The sequence below is a fragment of the Pygocentrus nattereri genome, chromosome 3 (assembly GCF_015220715.1).
Source record: "Pygocentrus nattereri isolate fPygNat1 chromosome 3, fPygNat1.pri, whole genome shotgun sequence".
NCBI lineage: Eukaryota > Metazoa > Chordata > Actinopteri > Characiformes > Serrasalmidae > Pygocentrus > Pygocentrus nattereri.
This window is the reverse complement of record NC_051213.1, coordinates 16,287,448-16,306,139: the sequence shown is the minus strand read 5'-3', so window position 1 is coordinate 16,306,139 and position 18,692 is coordinate 16,287,448. Positions and strand designations below refer to the sequence as shown.

The 18,692-nt window shown below is 37.5% G+C and overlaps 1 protein-coding gene across 2 annotated transcripts in view; it reads right to left on the bottom strand.

Moving 5' to 3' along the window:
- Positions 1-18,692, bottom strand: part of npr1b (natriuretic peptide receptor 1b) — an 86,546-nt gene that overhangs the window by 58,433 nt on the left and 9,421 nt on the right. For both annotated transcript variants that reach the window (XM_017713138.2, XM_017713137.2), the window contains exons 3-4: positions 18,517-18,692; positions 841-1,028 (exon numbers count right to left, since the gene is read on the bottom strand). The exon at positions 18,517-18,692 is cut by the window's right edge and continues 625 nt beyond it. In XM_017713138.2, coding sequence (XP_017568627.1) covers positions 841-1,028; positions 18,517-18,692 — 364 coding nt within the window. The remainder of the gene's footprint in view (positions 1-840; positions 1,029-18,516) is intronic.

The following is an 18,692-nucleotide window of genomic DNA, read 5'->3' as shown; positions in this document are numbered from 1 at the left end:
TGCTCAGACATGACCATAAGCATCTTTAATGGACAAGAGTCAATGTGAGAAAAGTGAAGCAACTGAATATATGGAGATCATGGAAAGTTAATTAACAGATAATTAACGGGACTAACACATAAGTGCGAGTAAGTTATCAAGTTACTTCTTTATATGAATAAAAATACGTCTTAGTTCATTAACAACGTAGTTTGTACACAGATAATGAGCAAGGTGGCCATAACAACAACAAACTAATTTATCAACTAACAGTGTACTCATTTACTAATTGTTAAGTGCTTTATCAGTTACTAAGTAATAGCTAATGCTTAATGAAGAGTTAACTAATAGCTAAATAATGGGAAATTAATAATTGATTATTATATAATTAATGATTGATTAGCGACCCTTAATGTAGTGTTACCATATTTTCTGACTAATAAGACATCCTCTTGGAGGGTAAATGGTGGCAATTTATTAACAAATATGCAAATTATTAACAAAAGTGCAGCAAAACATACTCAAGCGTACGTATTTGTGGCTCAAAAAAGTGGTCAGTGGTACGTATATCCCATGAGAATAAGTTGAAAATATCTTGTGAAGCTAACATGTATAGTGCTGACTGACTGTTATTGGTATCTTTTCTTACTTTGTTTTCTCCTTCATTTAGCAGTATCTAAGGTATAGCAGTATGAATATAGGTCACTACTTGGCAAGTCACTGTTTTCTTTTTTATTTATGCATTTCATGTTCATGTTTATTATTGATTTTGAAGTTTGTTTAAAGTGTTTTTTACCTAAATAATTTTATACTATTCATAAACCATTTACAAAGGTATTCTTATTGGGCATCCCTGCTTACCTGGTAGGCCTTCTTGGCAAGGTCATCATCACTGTCATCTCTGGCCCATGGCCGGGCAGGATGAGATGCCAGGGTGTGTCCAAACATGTCGATATAGATGAAGACAAATTCTTTCTGTGGAAGACGCGCCTTCTGGAACTGTACCATCAACTGCCGGAAAATTTCCGAAGAACAGCACACAAACACCACTATAGGATAAAAAGAGAGAGATGGAGAGAAAGGCGGGTGGTTATTAAAGCATACAATTAAAACCCAGCAGAACGCTGAAAATCAATGCCAACCAACACTGATAAAGCATGAAGAGACAATTAAATGCCATTTCTGTATATTTTAAAGGTGATGTTCAAAACATTTCTCTGTTTGAGTCACAAGTCCAAATATAGGCCTTGCACTGCAACCATTAGCCTCAATTTCCTAGCACTGACTGGGTGATCAATAGCATAACAAGATTAAGTCGGCATACAGCAAGAGCGAAGTGTCAACCCAGCACTGTTAGACCGGAATTAGCCGCCTGACTGTGTGTGCAGGTGTGTGCGAGAGCAAAGCATGAGTGCTGTGATGGTCAAATCCATCCTAATGAATGCCAGGGAGGCAGCTGTGCACGGTCAGCCAGTCGGCCTGACAGAGAAATGGCACCAGGGAACATTTAGCATTATGTCAACGATATATTAACACCTCAGCAGGGGGCTTAAAGCAGTAAGAGAAGAAGACTGCCGCTGCATACATTTCACACTTACACACATGGGTGGAAGGTGGGGGGAGGATAAAATGGGCATTTGTCTTCTTCTTGTACTGTTCTGGTCTTCTCTGTAGAACTGCCTCTGCTTTGGATTACACAGTGCTTTATTGACTGTTATGATTGCAACTTGTCAGCTGTGAATGATCAAATATGATTTGAGTGCTTAACTCTTACATTTCTGAAATTCAGATAATAACAGATACTCACAAAGTGCATACATATAAAACAAGCCAAACATGAATAACCTTAAAACTTAACATTAAAAGGACATTTAATATGTTATTTCTCCTGTTACGTAATCTTACTTAGCTTAGTACTGTATCTCTCAGCCTCAATGGTTTGACAGAATTTATAAATTTGTATACATTGCATCCATACATCATACAATCCCCCCACAGTGGTTAAAAAATCAACTGATGTACCACTGATGCAGAGGTTAATAAATTTAGTCCTGGTTAGTGAGCCTTGTCCTGGATTATACCGCATTTCCCTTTGAAAGGAAAATTTAGTTCAGCGCTAGGCTTAATCCAATTATTCCAATACATCAGAAGGGGGTTTTGTCTGTGAACTGGACAATATCACTCCTAACACAGTTGCGACATTGCCGTAGGAGATGAGGCATGTTTACAACAAATGTAGCAATGGCTGAAGCTTTCTTTCTGGCTAGAGGGTCCATTTAAGTGTGGAAAATAACATGTAATTTCACAACATTGAACTTCCACACAAGGGTTTTTAGCAGAGAGCATTGTTTAGTTGTACAAAACAGCATCACATTCCTGAATATGTTTCTCATGCACGACGTTTAAAGAGACATCAGTGGTTTATTGGAAACTGGTATTGGTCTCTGTTGTACTGTTTTTGTCTTGGAATTGCCTCTGCTTTGGGTTATGGCCTACAGCCTTCACAGTCTCCATGTCTGCTAAAAGCCATAAATGAACAAAATCAATACAGAAGAACAGACACTAATGCACACGTCGAAAACACACATGGCACTGAAATAGAGGAAGAGGACAGAAAAGAGAGGTAATAACAGAATGAATGGCAACTGCAAAGGTTCCTTTAATGTTGACCGAAAAAGAAAGAGAGAGAGAAAGAGACAGACTCCCGACTAGCATTTAATTTCGAGTACGGCAGGAGGGTAATTACTGCAGGCCCGTGTATGAGTACCTCTCAAGTGCGTCTGCGAGTTTGTGCTCGTCTGTGTGTGAACAACACAACACAGTTTGGATCCTTCATACACTAAACTATCTGAGAATGAAAATCAGAGAAGAATCTGTAATTAAATCTTGAAGAAAATTCACAAATCTGAACACACTAGATGACACCAAATTGAATTTAGCAGCATGCCCTCAAACTGGCACAGGAAAACAGATTATCTTGCATTATTTGTGCTAATTTGATACATTTGTGTGGGCTGCTGTACAATGCAGGTAATAAGGCTGTAAATGAGAAATTCTCTGTAAATGAGAATCTGCTTGAAGGTGAAGGATAGAAACAGGAGCAGAAGGAAAATGAGAAACAAGGTCAGGCCCACGTGAGAAGAAAGGCCTGAGCACTTCACGGCCCCCACACACACTCACACACTGGGAGAGAAAGACTGAAACTAAATACATTATGAAACCTCACTTTAGATAAAAAACAGTACACTCACTATAGGACTAACAGAGACCGGAATATAATGTACAACACAGGCTACATATATTTATATATATAAATGTGGTTTCAAATGCACTTTGTTGTCACCACAGAATTCAGAATCTTTAACTGAAATCCAGGGCTTCTAAACCTGAATCTAAACAGCTTTTGGGAAAGTGTGATAAGAGCTATGACCAGTATAATTCATGCTTTTCACATTTACAGACAAAAGTTAGGATGTGAAATGCTAATAAAAACAAAAAGTTTTGGCCTGCATTACACTGAAAACAGTACAAAAACACCACAAATTGTGGTGTTTTGCATTACGAACTGTTTAATTTTTTGTATACCAAAAATTTTGTATGCCTGCAACACATTTCAGTTGGGGTAGACATCACCTTTCCTTTTAACAACACATATCGTTTTTGGATGAAGAGTTGATTTTCCCTTATAGTCTTCATCTGCGCAATATAGGCCCTTAGTTGTCCTATTTTATTTATTCATGTTTTCAATGGGAGAGAATTCTGGACTGCAGGCAGGCCAGTCTACCACCAGCACACTCTGATATACAATGCTGTTATAGCATGTGCAGAATGAGGCTGCGTGATTCATGATGAAATAAACACAGATGTTCATGTAAAAAAAGACGTCAACTAGAAGGCAGGATATGTTCCTGCAAAATATGTGTATATTTTTCAGTTTTAATGGTGTCTTAAATCATTTGACGGATACTCACTAATAACCCCATACCATGACAAACTGTTTTTGAACTTTACACTGGTAACAATGTGGGTTCTCCTTTTCTCTTTTGTCCGTGGGAACACAACGTCCATTATTTCCATAAACAATATGATTTGCTGACTTGACAAACTACACATTTCTACTGTGCAGTCAATTTCAGCTCAAGTCAGCTGAAATGCTGTAAAAATGTGGGCCATCTGGGGGTCCCTGAGGACCATTTTGAGAACCACTGCCTTAAAGAACCTTGTTTTTTTTTTTTTTTGCTGAAAGAACCATGTTTAAAAAAAGAGATGTGAAAAAACATGAAATCTTCATATAAGGTTTTTCATAGAAGCTTACATCCAAGCCATTTTGGATGGTTTATTATTAAGGGTGTAGGAGAGAAATGAAGGGACATCTAGAGCCTTAGAGGCAGGTCCTTAGTGTTTTACGGGTTAACTGAAGTGAGCTTGAAGTTTGCAGGAGAGTTTCATCAGGCCACTCTCTCTGTGTTTACACCTGAAACAGTAGACTGTGGCGAGTGCCAAGGACAAAGGCAGTGACACACCATAAACTAATCTGGCAGACAATAAAACTGACTCTATGATCTATGAAGTCTGGTTCACAGCTGTCAAATCACAAGGAAGTAGAAAGCTGTAAGTAAGGGTGACGCGTGGGAGTGAGATTTCTGAAGGTGAGTGTTGGGGAAAATGGACAACACTTTAAAGAAAGATCAAGCATTAGCAGACTGCCCTAAAATGGCTCAGCAAGGTATTGACACAAACACTGAGCATTCCAGAAAAGCTGCATGAACTGAAACATGCTCTTATTCATGTTACAACAGCCGAACCGATAAGACCTTTATACCATTTTTAACCCTTTAACAGCAGTGAGTACAAGCAGTGCTTTATATTTAAGGGCCAGGTTTACTTTCCCCTCCAACTACAAGAACCTAGCTGACACAGTCAATCATTGATCATTGCAACCAGCCAAGCTCAAAGCATCCAGCAACAGCAGAATCTAAACAATGAAATGTGACATGCAAGAGGAAACAGCATGAGTCACAGGAGAGACACAGAGTTATAACTTTGGTCAGTAGTTGATGGAAAGAGAACTGAAGAAAAGGGGAAAGAGGGAGAGAGTGACAAAAAGAGAGAGAGAGTTTCATTAAAATGCATCCTGTATCATCAATCAAAGTTTTTAACACCCCTGGTCGATTGCAGGTTTTGTGGATTTTATAAGTGAGTTGAATCTTCTACAGAGAACAAACTTAAATATGACATTTGTCTGCAAATTGTAGTGAGCAATTTCTATTTATCAGTTAAACATTTTTGCTCAGTTAAACATTTTTGAAAAAAACAAAACAAAACAAAAAAAACCAAATAAAACGTGCCACAATTTTTTCACAGGCCACATTTGTTGAATTAAATGTTAAATCCAGCAAATAAACAGTAACTAAGCATGAAAATGTGCAGAAGTGTGTTCTCTGTAGAGGATCTGCACTTCTTTTCACCTTGAAAAACCAAGTAATTTCAGGGGCGCACACACTTTTGCATACAACTGTATGTATTATGGTCTGACCAGTAGAAAAGTTGTAACTGATAGCGATACTAAGGAGCTAAAAATTATGATGCCCAATAATATTGACCAAAAAAACTTTAAAGTCTTTGATGACTGATATGATTATCAGTTGTGAACTGTTTTTTGAATGATCAAATATTGTTATTATTTTGTGGATACAAGGTTTTCCTTCGACAGCAGAGATATATATGTATATATATATATATATATATATATATATATATATATATATATATATATATATATATATATACCATTTTCCAACTATAAAATGAAATTAGTAAATAACATAATCTCACATTCTTAAACAATATTACCCTTTAGCATCTGATAGCAATTCCTGAATGTGTTTTTCTTATATAACAGTTACAGAGCTGTTATCAGTGCTTCACAGGTGTGATTTCCGATCAACCTATAGAATCTTAACATCAGCTAATTTTATTAATAAATCACTAAGATCGGTGGTGCTCAAGAGGGAACATTTTAGGTGTGATCTGATGTCGGTGTAGTTTGCAGATAGACCCGTGAATATGCTGTCTATATCCTGAAGGCACAAATTTAAACATCAAAAAGGGAGACCGACAACTCATATTAAATGCAAATGCTAGATTCAAATGGACAAGCCAAAATGTGTCACAGCTCTGGACTAGACTTTGAGCCAGTCACAGTAATCAGGACACTGGGAATGATGTTACTGCAAAAGGGCAGAAGGGTAGATGGGACTAGAGAGAGAAAGAGACTGAAAGAGGGAGTGAGAGAGAGAGAGAGAGAGAGAGAGAGAGAGAGAGAGAGAGAGAGAGAGAGAGAGAGAGAATAGGCATATCAAGATGACAATATGTTCTTGCAGTCGTACAGAAATAGCTGTAGCGGGACCAGAGCAGCAATGAACATATCAAATGCTGCGTCTCTAAATACAGCTGCTGCAATGCAATTGATGCATTCAATATTAGAAACATACTTCTATTTAGCTGATAAAGGATGAAAATTCTTTGTAATATAATGATTTGACGATTTAGCCCACCAAAAAAGTTTTCATGGCTGCCTTAAAATGTTAATTGTACTGAACTTTAAACAACAGGTTGACAGACAGTAACACCTAGATTTGAGGCAGCCAGGTTACTTGCCTTTTTTTTTAGCACAGTGATTTTGTTGCAGTGTTAAAGTCCTCACAGGATACAAATGTACTGAGCAGTCAACAGACATCATGTGCCTAATAACTTCGGCATGGTTGTGAAAGGAAGGGAAGTTAAGGGAAGTAAAAGGGAAGTAATTGGCAGAAATGTCATGTCAAACTTAAAAAACAGTCCTGATCTGCTGGAAAACCACAGAGAAATGTAAGAGCGGCACCAGGTCACCTGCACAGAGAGATAGTATCGTAGTTCCATTCGGATTCTTCACACACACAGACATCTCACAATGTTCAGCCCTAGAGGGTGACTTTAAGACTCCCTTATTTAGCAGAGTTAAAGGTTAGGGAGGAACTGTTGTCTCACAGTAGTTAAATATTGACTAGAACTAAACACATAGGCTCTGGGGAGTAAGTCTTTCTCAACCTTCCTCAAGCTTTCCTTGCCTCGTGACCCTGTTTTTGCCTTATGTAGCTTTATACAACAGTTAGTTCTGGCCATGCAAGCTAATTGGTTGAGATGCGTTCTAACTGTGCTGTTATTTCGCCATAACATCACAGGTTTTTCACAAACACTGTATCATTCTGCTGAGATGCATTTGACAGCTGTTGGAGATGCTCAAGCCATTTGAATGGTCTTACTCTTTACTTTGCACACAAATAGAAAATGGACGCTTTTATGATTAAATTTGACAGCTGATTTAAACAACCTGGAATTAGCCAGAAATAAATTGAATACTATTCGGCAAACAAAATAGGCTGTAAGACGCTTTACAGACTGGCTGGAACGAAACAACATTAACAGCGATCTAGCAAAAACTGAGCTAAACCTGATATTGCGGCAGTTTTATGGCTCAGTCCGATTAGGTCAGAGTCACGAGACTACACGTTTGGTGAATAGCATTCGGTTCATTTCTGGCTAATTTCAGGTTATTTAGGATCTTCTGTCACAGCTGCCGACTGAAAAGCTGCTCAGTGGTGATGACAGTTTGGGAGTTTAGTGTGAGGAGCTGGAGATCGAACTGCCGGCTGCCTTTCAGACTTGAGGACAGCAATTCTTGACATTACCTTGTCCATTTTTGTCTTTTCTTATTATAATTTTGCAGGTCTGAACAGGGGGAGTTTATGAGCAGTAAACTACTTTTACTTAATATGTTAAAGCAATAACACTTAGTTTGCTGGGCTTTAGGTTACACCATACTGCATCTGTCATATATGAATGATAACTTCATAATTTTCCCCCGCTCATTAGCATGCTAAAGGCTACACAGCAAACAACAATAAAACAAAATACTATACCATGGTTTAACCAAAGATTGCGGCCAGATGAAGCAACTATTCACGTAATGAGGGGCATGTTAAAACCCCTTAAAAGTTTTATTACACACTTCTATGACCTAAGAATAATTCAGCCATTTTGCATTGAAGCCCCTCCAGCTATTAAATAATAACTCTCAATATGTAATAAACCTGACATTTTAAAGGGGTTAAAATATTGAAGTAGTGCCTGCAGGTGGGAACAAGCAATAACTAATCTGGGGTTTAGTTATATAAGCAATTTCAGTTTATAAGGTAAGCTCAACTTAAATGGTATTTTATAAACCAACCTAGATGCAGTACCCGAACGTGTGTGACAGGAGAACTTTTGACTAAACTAAGATGAGGAAATGAAAACATGTCATGGAGAAAGCTGACTTGTTAAGACTTGTCAAGTTATTGACAGTTCACAGTGTACGTTTGACAGCTGACTCACTTCTAGAGATCTCTGCTAATGGCACATAGGAAGTTGAGAGCTGCAGAGTGTGAGTTGTGTTGAACTCCCCATCTCTCTAGTTTGGCTGTGTTCTCTGATAAGGAACAAAACAGAGCACAGGGCCTCTGAAAGCTTCCTCTAGCCATTTCCGAAAACACAGAGCCGGTGGCACAGATAATTCTATAGTCAAAGGGCCGTACTGTACAATCAGCATACTCCCAGAGTGAAAACATTCTAAAAGAAGATATTCCCACACAAAATGTGCTTACTACAATTGCATTAATGTGGAAATGGAAATGTCTGGGATGCCATGTGCTGTAATTAGAATCCAGGATGGAAATGCCTGCTGAGTGTCGTGACAATCAGGAACGCAATTTAAAGAATGTGCCAGCAATCATGAATGTGTGTGAAAAACACTGCTGATGCAAAAAATCAGAATTAAAACAAGCTAATACTTTACTGTGGAAAACTACGGCGTTTCAAGGTATGTGAATACAGCCATATTAATAAAATATCTGCACAGCAAATTTGCAAAACAAAAACATGGCTTTGTCTGCCATCCACTGTCCCTCGTTGGTGCTTCCCACATGGTGCTTAGCCTGACTTGACTTGACAGATGTGTCATTCCTATAGCTCTGTGTCGTAGAGATAAAGCCACTTGAGCATTCTTAAATCCCATAAAGCCTGACATGAGACACCACATTTATTTTTTATTAACCTAGAGGCTTTATCACAGATGACAATTCTCACTTCATTTTTCACTTCCCCAGTCTAAGTGATTACATAACAGCAATAAAAAATAGGGTGTAAAGGGCATCAATGGGGAACCAAAAAAAAACTACATACAATAAAATGCATCTCCATAAATAACATCCCCCTCCACGAGATTATTTTTCTGTCTTTAAATGCACTAAGTGATGATAAAGCACTCAAGCAGAGTTTAGCATATACATGGGTATATACAGGGGTGCCTGTACAGAGCTAGCCAGCCATGCAGGCAGCTGAGCAACATTCAAGAATTATTAAACAGTAAGTGCTGTGTAGTAACCACAGGATACATGTAATCTGGATTACATAATCTGATTAGAAAAATCAAGCACTTCTAATCCAAGGATACCATTCAAAATACGCATAACTAGGCTTTTCATAGTTTTCTATTTTGAATGACATTTGATTAAGCAATATCAATAAATCCTTACATAAATTCTTAATTAAAACCTTACTGTATGTCTCTATGAATTGTACAATAGCTTCAGAAGTTATGTGTAGTTTTTGGAGAAAGGAGCAAGGATACTAGGGGTGGAACTCCAGAAGGTTTGAATTATATTAACCGATTATGAAAACAAATAAAGTAGTTAAAAGTTGAACCTTTTAATTAATGTAAAATATACATACATACATACATACATACATACATATGTACATACGTACGTGTATATATATATATATATATATATATATATCTGCTGTCGGAGCAAAACCTCGCATCTCCATTTTTATCGTTTTTTCAATTTTTTACATGATTTGAAAATAACCATTTTCCTATATATTGTGCGTAAATTCCATGATGAATGGACCAACAGAAATGAGCTAAAATTACTTGGAAAAAAGTCTGGTCCCATCGACTTACATTAAAAGTAAAGTATGTTTTTACCTTCTCCTGTAAAGTTGCAATTTTGGAGATACAAGGTTTTGATCCAACAACAGCAATATATATATATATATATATATATATATATATATATATATGTGTGTGTGTGTGTGTGTGTGTGTGTGTGTGTGTGTGTGTGTGTGTGTGTGTGTGCATTTGTGCTGCCACTTTCAAAAAACTGCAGTGATGTTCATTCAGTTTTTCCTACCTTGCATTGCATTAAATCAAATTAAACAGGATGAATGATGCTCTCTTTGTGGAGAAAAATGCAGTTGGTCAGTACTCTTTAAGATCAGACAATGCATTTTGTTGATCACTATAAAGTTTACCATGATAGCAAAAAAAAAAAAGTCATACTGCCCACTTCTACTTACAGCTGATCAAATTCCATGTTTTGATTATTTTTTTGATTGCAACTAAGGCAACATATCCTCTAGATGGAACAAATTTTAATATAACACACAGTTTCTATTTATTTGCTTAATTTAAAATGCTTCCCAAGCCTTTGCACAGGCTATAGTTTGTTTTATTTTTTCCAATATGTTAAATTCAGCAAATAAACAGTAATTGTGAATTAAAATAATGCAGAAATGTGTTTTCTGTAGAGAAAATGTGTTTTTCTGTAGAGATGTGTTAACTTATTTTGATTTATATGACCAATAAAACTATGTCATTCGATCAGGGGGTGCCCAAACCTTGGCACTGTACTGAATAATAAACTTTATATAATCTGGAAATTTCAGGGATTCATTAATCTACTCAACACTGAACAAAAGACTCTAGTCTCAAATATTGGTGCAGTCCTGTATGTAATTAGCTGCCTGCTATGGGACCGCTCACCAAAAATCCCAAATACCAAACTAACCACTTCTACAAAGATCCTAGGTACATCAATTTGGGAACCAGCGTTCATCTTGAAAAGAGCTCTTTTATTCTGCTGCTCGCTTTGTCAACTCTCACACTTTCATTAACTCTCAGGCACCACTGGAAAGGGGGGCGGATGAAGGCCATTTTTCCACTCTCTTTCATTCAGCTACATGATGGCAGGATAATCTAGAGGAACTTTCATGTATTTGGTTAGCTAATTGGGCCTACAGTCTGAAACTGTGTTCAAACTATGTTCAAATCTGTGTTATATTATATTTAACATCTAATCTAATTTAACAGGCCTGTGTGGGCCTCCAAATTCAATCATCTCAGAAACCTCTCTGCAGAAATCAATGGGCCACAACACGTCACTAATGTTCTGGGCCATGATGTCATACATTGTGTGTAAACTGATACCATGTGCTTCACAATCCAAATGAATTTTAGGATTGTCCAGACTCTGTACTCCACTTTAACCTGTACAAGTCTCAGTTATTGCCAGTAAAAAGTATTTTGATAGTTTTTGTTTCTCAACAGTAAGGCAGTCAGTTAACCAGCCGAGAAGTCCTACTGGAAGTTTAACTTCAGTCAATTTTGGTCAATTTCATATTCGTGTTCACAAGAAACAGAGGAAATATTTTATTATGCTTCAAATTTGATTAAAAAAAAGTAGAGGCAGAGTAGCCTAAACCCATACTCAAGTAAAAGTATTGTTACTGAGTAACTTGATTAAAAGCCCAAAAATTCCATATCAAAAGACTCAAATACTGAATAACTTATAGAACTTCGGCACATGCAGCCAATTAGTAACCAAATGTTAATGACTAAAATGTAAAATGAGTAAAAAATGGATTACTTTTCTATATATATGAGTAGAAGTAAAGGTACTAGCATTCAAAAATTACTCAGGAAAGCATCTAATCTGATTCGTTGATAAACATTCTAGGTCAGCAGAATGACCTAGTTACCTAGTTACAAAGTGTGTTGAAATATTACCGTGTCCAGTTACACATACACAAGACAATTTTGCACACAGATATATCAAAAAAACAATATGACACAAAAAGTGTTAAAAGGTAACACAAATAAGTGTGTTCTTACTTAACACATCACTTTTTAGAGTGTACATGCTCTTATCACAAATAATGGCACTTTTTTTCAAAATAACTGTCATTCTGCTGAGCATCAGTTACTGTTCATAACTCACTTTATGTTCTAGCTAACTGTTACTAATTTATACTTATACAGTACAGACAAAACAGGAAATGGATACATTAGATTAAGTTCTATAAAATAATATTCAACCAGCAGCCTGTTGGTCTACATCAAATTCCTAACCCCTCATAGCAAGTCAACAGCTGTGATAAAACATTACTAAAGCTGAAATAAGCCAGAAACAAACAGAATACTATTCAACACACCGCATTCTGGTTAATCTGGCAAATACTGAAAAAGCTGAACCTGATACTGTTACTGTTTAATGTCTCTATTTGTCCAATATCTCTATTCATACTACTTTTTTGGGCGGCAGGAATTGCCAATACTAAAGCAAATTTGATGTAATATTCGGGGCTCATTTAGTATAACTGTCGTATAAAAGCAACAGGACGCTCACAGTGGTACGTCTTCACAAATAACATTACGGCTGTGATTTGGTTACCGACCTTAAGTGTTCTATGGCTTAAAGAAACTATGTAGTTCTTGGTTTAATTACACAATTACACTTAAACAGAATAGACAGTAATAACTCTAGACCACTAAGGGTTAATCCACTTGAGGAAAAAAAACACATATATTAAGGGCCGAGTTACTGAGTTTCCACTGACAGAAGTAACTGTTTGAACCAAGTTTGTCCAGAACAAGCAGTTCATCAGCAGATTCCTCTCATCAGCACATTCCTTCTCTTGCAGGAAGTATATGTATAAGGTCCATGGCTATTCATGCACATCTCATCAGGTTCCCCCCGCCTTCCTCCACTATCAACTAAAGCATCAGAATTATGGGAAAAAGTTTTGTTTTGTTCTTCTTTCTGTCTCCAGTCTTCCCCAGTTCAGCTTAATATTTAACCAGGGCCAGATGGAAATGATGGGCCTGAGCAGAGAGCAACGGAACGCGCAGCACAGAATTGCGAGCAGTTTAGTTCAGCTCCCTTGTCCTGAAACCATGGCGACAGCAGGCACTAACGCCACACACATGCAGCACAGCACCTACGATGCCATGACTTCCAGGAAGCCCAAGTTGAGAGACCTTTGGAGTCAGATGGAGTCAAAGGCTATCTTGAGTAAATTGTGGGAGGCAGTGAAGATCACGAATGCCACCTTTATTACCTTCAGAGTTTCTTTGAAGTGACTGACTGCTACTAACTGGATTGGACATTGGAGGGAAAAGAAGAATGAATGTGATCCAATCCCCTGAAACAGCAAACACAGTGACGCTTAGCTGTGTGTTTCTTGCTGTAGGGTAGTAGAGTACTTGAGTGCTTGAGTAGTTTCAGCACGATAGCCTAATGATCATCTTAAGTGAAGTGCATCAAATAAAATAAGTTTCCCACCAGGTCTTTTCTTCTCTCAGGCTCCTTCATCATCCTGATGTTTACTGTATATGAGAGAGTAGGTTTATACAACAATGTTACACATCGTATTTCTATTTAAAAATGTTTAATGTTCAACTGATGATGCACAATTCATTCAAAACTGCAAGAACTGGATATTTAAGATTTTATAACTATGCATTTCATGTGTTCCTATTACTGAGGTCAGTTTTACTGGACTAACTAAGACCAACATTTTGCCCAATAATTTTACAATCTTTTGGTCAAGTAACAAATTTAAATAGGATTTTTGTTTACAGTGTGTCGGTATCAGAAAAGAGAAAGACACCTGAACTACCTTAACTTTCCATAACACATATCATATGTAGTTTGAGGTCCAAGTGTATTCTTCTCTTCCTGGGCCTAGAAGGTTTGAGCCAGTGCATTGTATCTCTTTAGGTCTGATACTCATATTTGAAAACTAAGGTGTAAAGAATTTTAGAGTCACAGGTGTCCTCAATCTGAGTTTTAAACACTGCATTGAATGAGAGTAGCAAATAGATAGTTAACAAGGTCCAAGTGTTGATCTATGTAACTTAAGACCTCTTTGCTGGTGTTACTGCTGTAGTAACACAAAGTGAAGCATGAGTGAAGTGATCTGAAATGAGGGGAGATTAAATCGGAGACACACGATGGGTCTTCATCAGCTGAGTAGCTTTTACGTGTGAGCGTGTGTGTGTTGCTGTTGAAGCTCTTGCTGATTCATGGCCATTAGCAGCCCTGATGAAAGAAGCTGTGCTTGAAACAGCCTTAAATTGGGTCCACTGCAGTATGGTCTGCCAATCTCTATGCACTTTACTCGCTCTAACACTTATACACAGAGAGATAAACGAAAATCAGACTTTGCTGTAGAAACTATCGGTGTGCATCCACACAATCATAGCACATCTTTCTGATGCTCTGTTGTCATTTTTGCTGGTCTTTTACTTGAAAGAGGCGAAAGATTTTGATTTAAGGTTTAGGTTTAAGTTTAGGTGTAGGCACAGCAATAACTAATTAACTACTGGGATATGTGGTGCAATGCAAAACTCATAAAGATACAAGTTTATTTGTGTGAAAGATTAAAGAGCAATCTCTCTCCTTAATCTACAACCTTTCACTAAGGGTTCTTTCACAGTTATTTACTCTGATGTATGATTTTGCACAAAAACAGGGATGTACAATGACATTGGAATCAGTATATTTGCTTTGGGAAAAAAAACAGCATCAGAGAGCTGCTTAGATTTGTTACTTTGAACTAATATTTAATGACGCATTTATTATAATGTGGAAAAGCACAATGTTTAGGTGATGCTAAATTGTCTCAATTTTTTAATTTATTTATTAACTGTTCACAAAATAATGACTGACATTCCTCTTAGCCAGTCACAGTCATGAAGTATTCTGGGAGTTGTCATTGTATTCATATTAGACAGTAGCATTTTCTAGATTTAGCATCAGCAGAAGAGAACACAGAGAAGTACTCTGAAGTTGAATATTTTTTTTAAGCAGGAAGGTGTCATATCCCCTGCCTGCATCCCCCCTGCTGTGTCTTCCTGCTTTTGCTGATGTGAGTACTGCATGTATTTATTATGACCAGGGGAAAGAGGAGGTGAGGTGGGGCCACGTTGAGAAGCATTTCCTGTCGACTGATGAGACATGAGGAAAAGGTTACAGCTCTGCAGGTGACCCCAACACAGGTGTTTATCTAGCAGCCAGGACTCAAACGCATATCTGCTTCAACAGAGCATTCAACCATAACCCCTTAAAGAAATACTCCAGCATTTTTCAGCTCCCTATCCACTGCATCTGGTCGATTACCACAGACAATCATTTCAATTTGCTTCCTTTTTCTTCAATGTTAGAACCGTTTGATCGTGTTTTAGGTTCTAGGGTTCGACCTCAATACCAAAGCTGTGAACTTAGCCAGAAGCCTTCCGTCCTTCTAAGAGTCCAGCCGGCTGGGGGGAAACTCAAATGACCACAGAGACAGTGTCTGTACTCAGAAAGTTTTTCCCCGTTTATTAATCAGAATAGCAGAGTTTATATACACACAAATGGCATGACCATCGCGCGATCATGCGACAAGACAATAGAGGGAGAGGATTGGATGAAATAGAGATTTAGGTGGACAAGGGCCCATAGGTCATGATATAGTCATGGACCCAGGATTGTGCATTGATCACATCATTGTATGCGCTGACATTAGGATCTAACATTCAACATATTCACTAAAACACAGTGAAGAGGCAGTTGCTTCTGGACCTGAAAACACTTTAAACACAAAGGATCTGTATTTCAGTTCCTCTCATATAAGGCTACTTTCACAATGACTTTTTTGTGAAAAACACCAATGATTTCAATGAAAACAATGTGTTGATGGACAACACACAGCAAAGCATGACATCGCTTGAAAACTTTGCTCCACTGTCCATTGAACAACATGTTAAAGTAACATGCGCCAGCCAAGAGGAGACGTTTACAGCAGGCTCCAGGCAGTCAGGTCAATTTTAAACAAAATGGAGGAGAAACTATACTGCTGCTGTAAACTCACAGCAAGAGCTGTAAAATCCACCTCTGAAAACAGAGCAGGAGAACAACTGGTCTAACATACGCCCTGTATGCTTGATTTTATGAAAAAGAACAGCTACTGCCAGTAATTTTTGCTTATGATCTTTGCTTATTCAAGTTTGAATGACTTTCTCATTCACTTTGATTTCTGCCTCAAACACACCGCCATGAACCAGCATTGTGTGTCAATGGTTTTTCAACAGATAGCAAAATATCTAATGACTTTGGCCTTAGCTTCATAGCAGCTACTGAATGATAAGTCTTATTTAATAACTGGACAATTAACTGACTGATAAAATGGTTCCCTAATCTCCAGATTTCTCCTCGATTGCTCTCTCCTTGCTCTCCTCACACAGCTTTTCTGTCTTTGGTAAGATACAGGTGTAACCTTTCTTTGTTTGCCTTTCTCACGTATGCTTCCTTTCCTGTAATGTTACCACATTTTATTGTGTCTGTTCCATGATCTGGCTGTGGTGTGAATTAAAAGATACTGCATGAGTAAAGTTGTAGTGATGGCTTGTAAAAAACGGCAATTACTCTGATATCTCTGCCAGCTTAACAGAATGGAAATCAGACCTTACAGGCTCTTACAGTCTTACTCAATGATCTTTCTTCTGATTCCATTTACTGGACCTGTTGGAACTAGATAGCCAAGAAAGTGGAATAATGTGGGTGAATGACGAAGTCTGTTTTCACAGGAAATACCGACAGATCTGATACAATGTGCTTAGCTTCCTTATACGGTGATGACACTCTGACCTCTGTTAATAAATGTTGTTGTGTAAGACATTTTTAAAGCCCTCTGGGACCTGAGAGAAAAGTTAAGGCACATGTTATGAACTAATCCTGTATACATGACTCCTTTTATTAGGACATTAATTCAATGGTAAAAGAATGTTACCTTCAGGGATGCTGGTTGTAAGGTGGTGAAAGCCAAAAACTAGATAAATAGAATCATGGATGCCTTTTAATGACATAATGAAATATGTCAGATAGCTTCTATATGTATATTTGGCTGAAATAATGTAGCTGTTACATTTTTCCAGTGTTAGCGAATGCTCTGTTAAGTCAAAGCTGGATCACGAATGACCCTTGACAGCCAGAGTTCAACATGAACTGATTTTTTTCTATATTATTGAAGAGTTTGTTGGACTAAGATGTACTGTATGTACAGGAAAGTGTTGCTGTAATTAAACACAATGCACAAGATCATGAGCCTCAATCTGTTCATTTATAGTCCTGGGTGGTACTGACAGCAGCCAACAGAAAAAAAAGCTATTGTAGTACTAACTTTTTCTTGCCACTGTGCATTTCTCTCTCTCTCTGTCTCTCTCTCTCTGTCTCTCTCTCTCTCTCTCTCTCTCTCTCTCTCTCTCACACACACCCTCTTTCTCTCTCTCTCTCTCTCTCTCTCTCTCTCTCTCTCACCCAGGTAATCTGTGCAGTATATTGTGGGGTGACAGATGTTAACCTTGTGTTCTAGAGTTTGGAGCAATCACATGGGACAATAAATCAGAAAAGTTCTGGCTGAGAAAAGAAACAATTACAGATAACACAGCAGATTTGTTGTTTGCCTCACTGTAAGAAATAGAGCGGACAAGAAAAACTCTGGGCTAATAATGTGTATGAAACAGAATAGGAGAGAAGGGACTGGTACCCCAGTGGGGAAGCGAATGCAGTTCAGAACTATGTTGCTGTTCTATTCAAATGTGACTACAGTTGAGTGAACATCTTTATCTATTAGAATAAACTGAAAATTGTTCTAAAGCCTCCATTGAGCTTATCTTTGTTAACCTTAATGCTGCAGGGCCATAAAGTTCCTCACACTCTTAACTGTATAATGTACATACTAGCTTCATAGCAGTTACTGAATAATTTATAGTTGTTAGTAAAGAATAAGCATTAAGATAAGCCTCTTACTATTTCTGCATCCATTAGAAGGTCCAGACTTCCATTTCTCAGTCCTATAGCATAACCCATATTGCTATGCTGCAATATTAATCAAATGTAATTAAATAAATACATAATTAATTACATAGTTATTTCTAGAAGGGATTACTTTTACATTACACAATGCCTTTTTCCATTTGTTTTGATGTCAACAAATGATTATCACTTGATAAAAACGAGACTGTATGACCAAAAACTTTCATCAAATTCATGTCCTAATAAAATTTCATCATACAATATCTCGCTCTACTTACAAACACAAACTTGGTATCAATTAAAAGTTAAGCACTGATTCAATTTTTCCACTCATTTAATACACTATTAATGAGAAATAACATGCTGTTGTTTTTTTGCTTCTTGTTTTCTTAAGTACTTAAGTAACAGTAACGGAGATTGAGTGTTAATAATCCATTACAGATTGTTTTTTTTCATATAATTAGTGAACAGAAAGCCTTAGTATGTAGAGAAATACGCCTGCTGATTAAAGCTTATATAAGCAAAAGAAGCCACTCACCCCTTCCCTTATCCTTTATCTCCTGCAGGTGTTCCGAATAGTTGACTGGCCGGCTGTTTTCCTCGAACACAAGCTCATCCGTGGTGATGTTGACTTCTTTCAGTTCTGTGTACAGGCCTTCCATGGCGAAGTAGCACTCACGCTCACCCATCTTGCTGTCACCAAACATGAGCAGA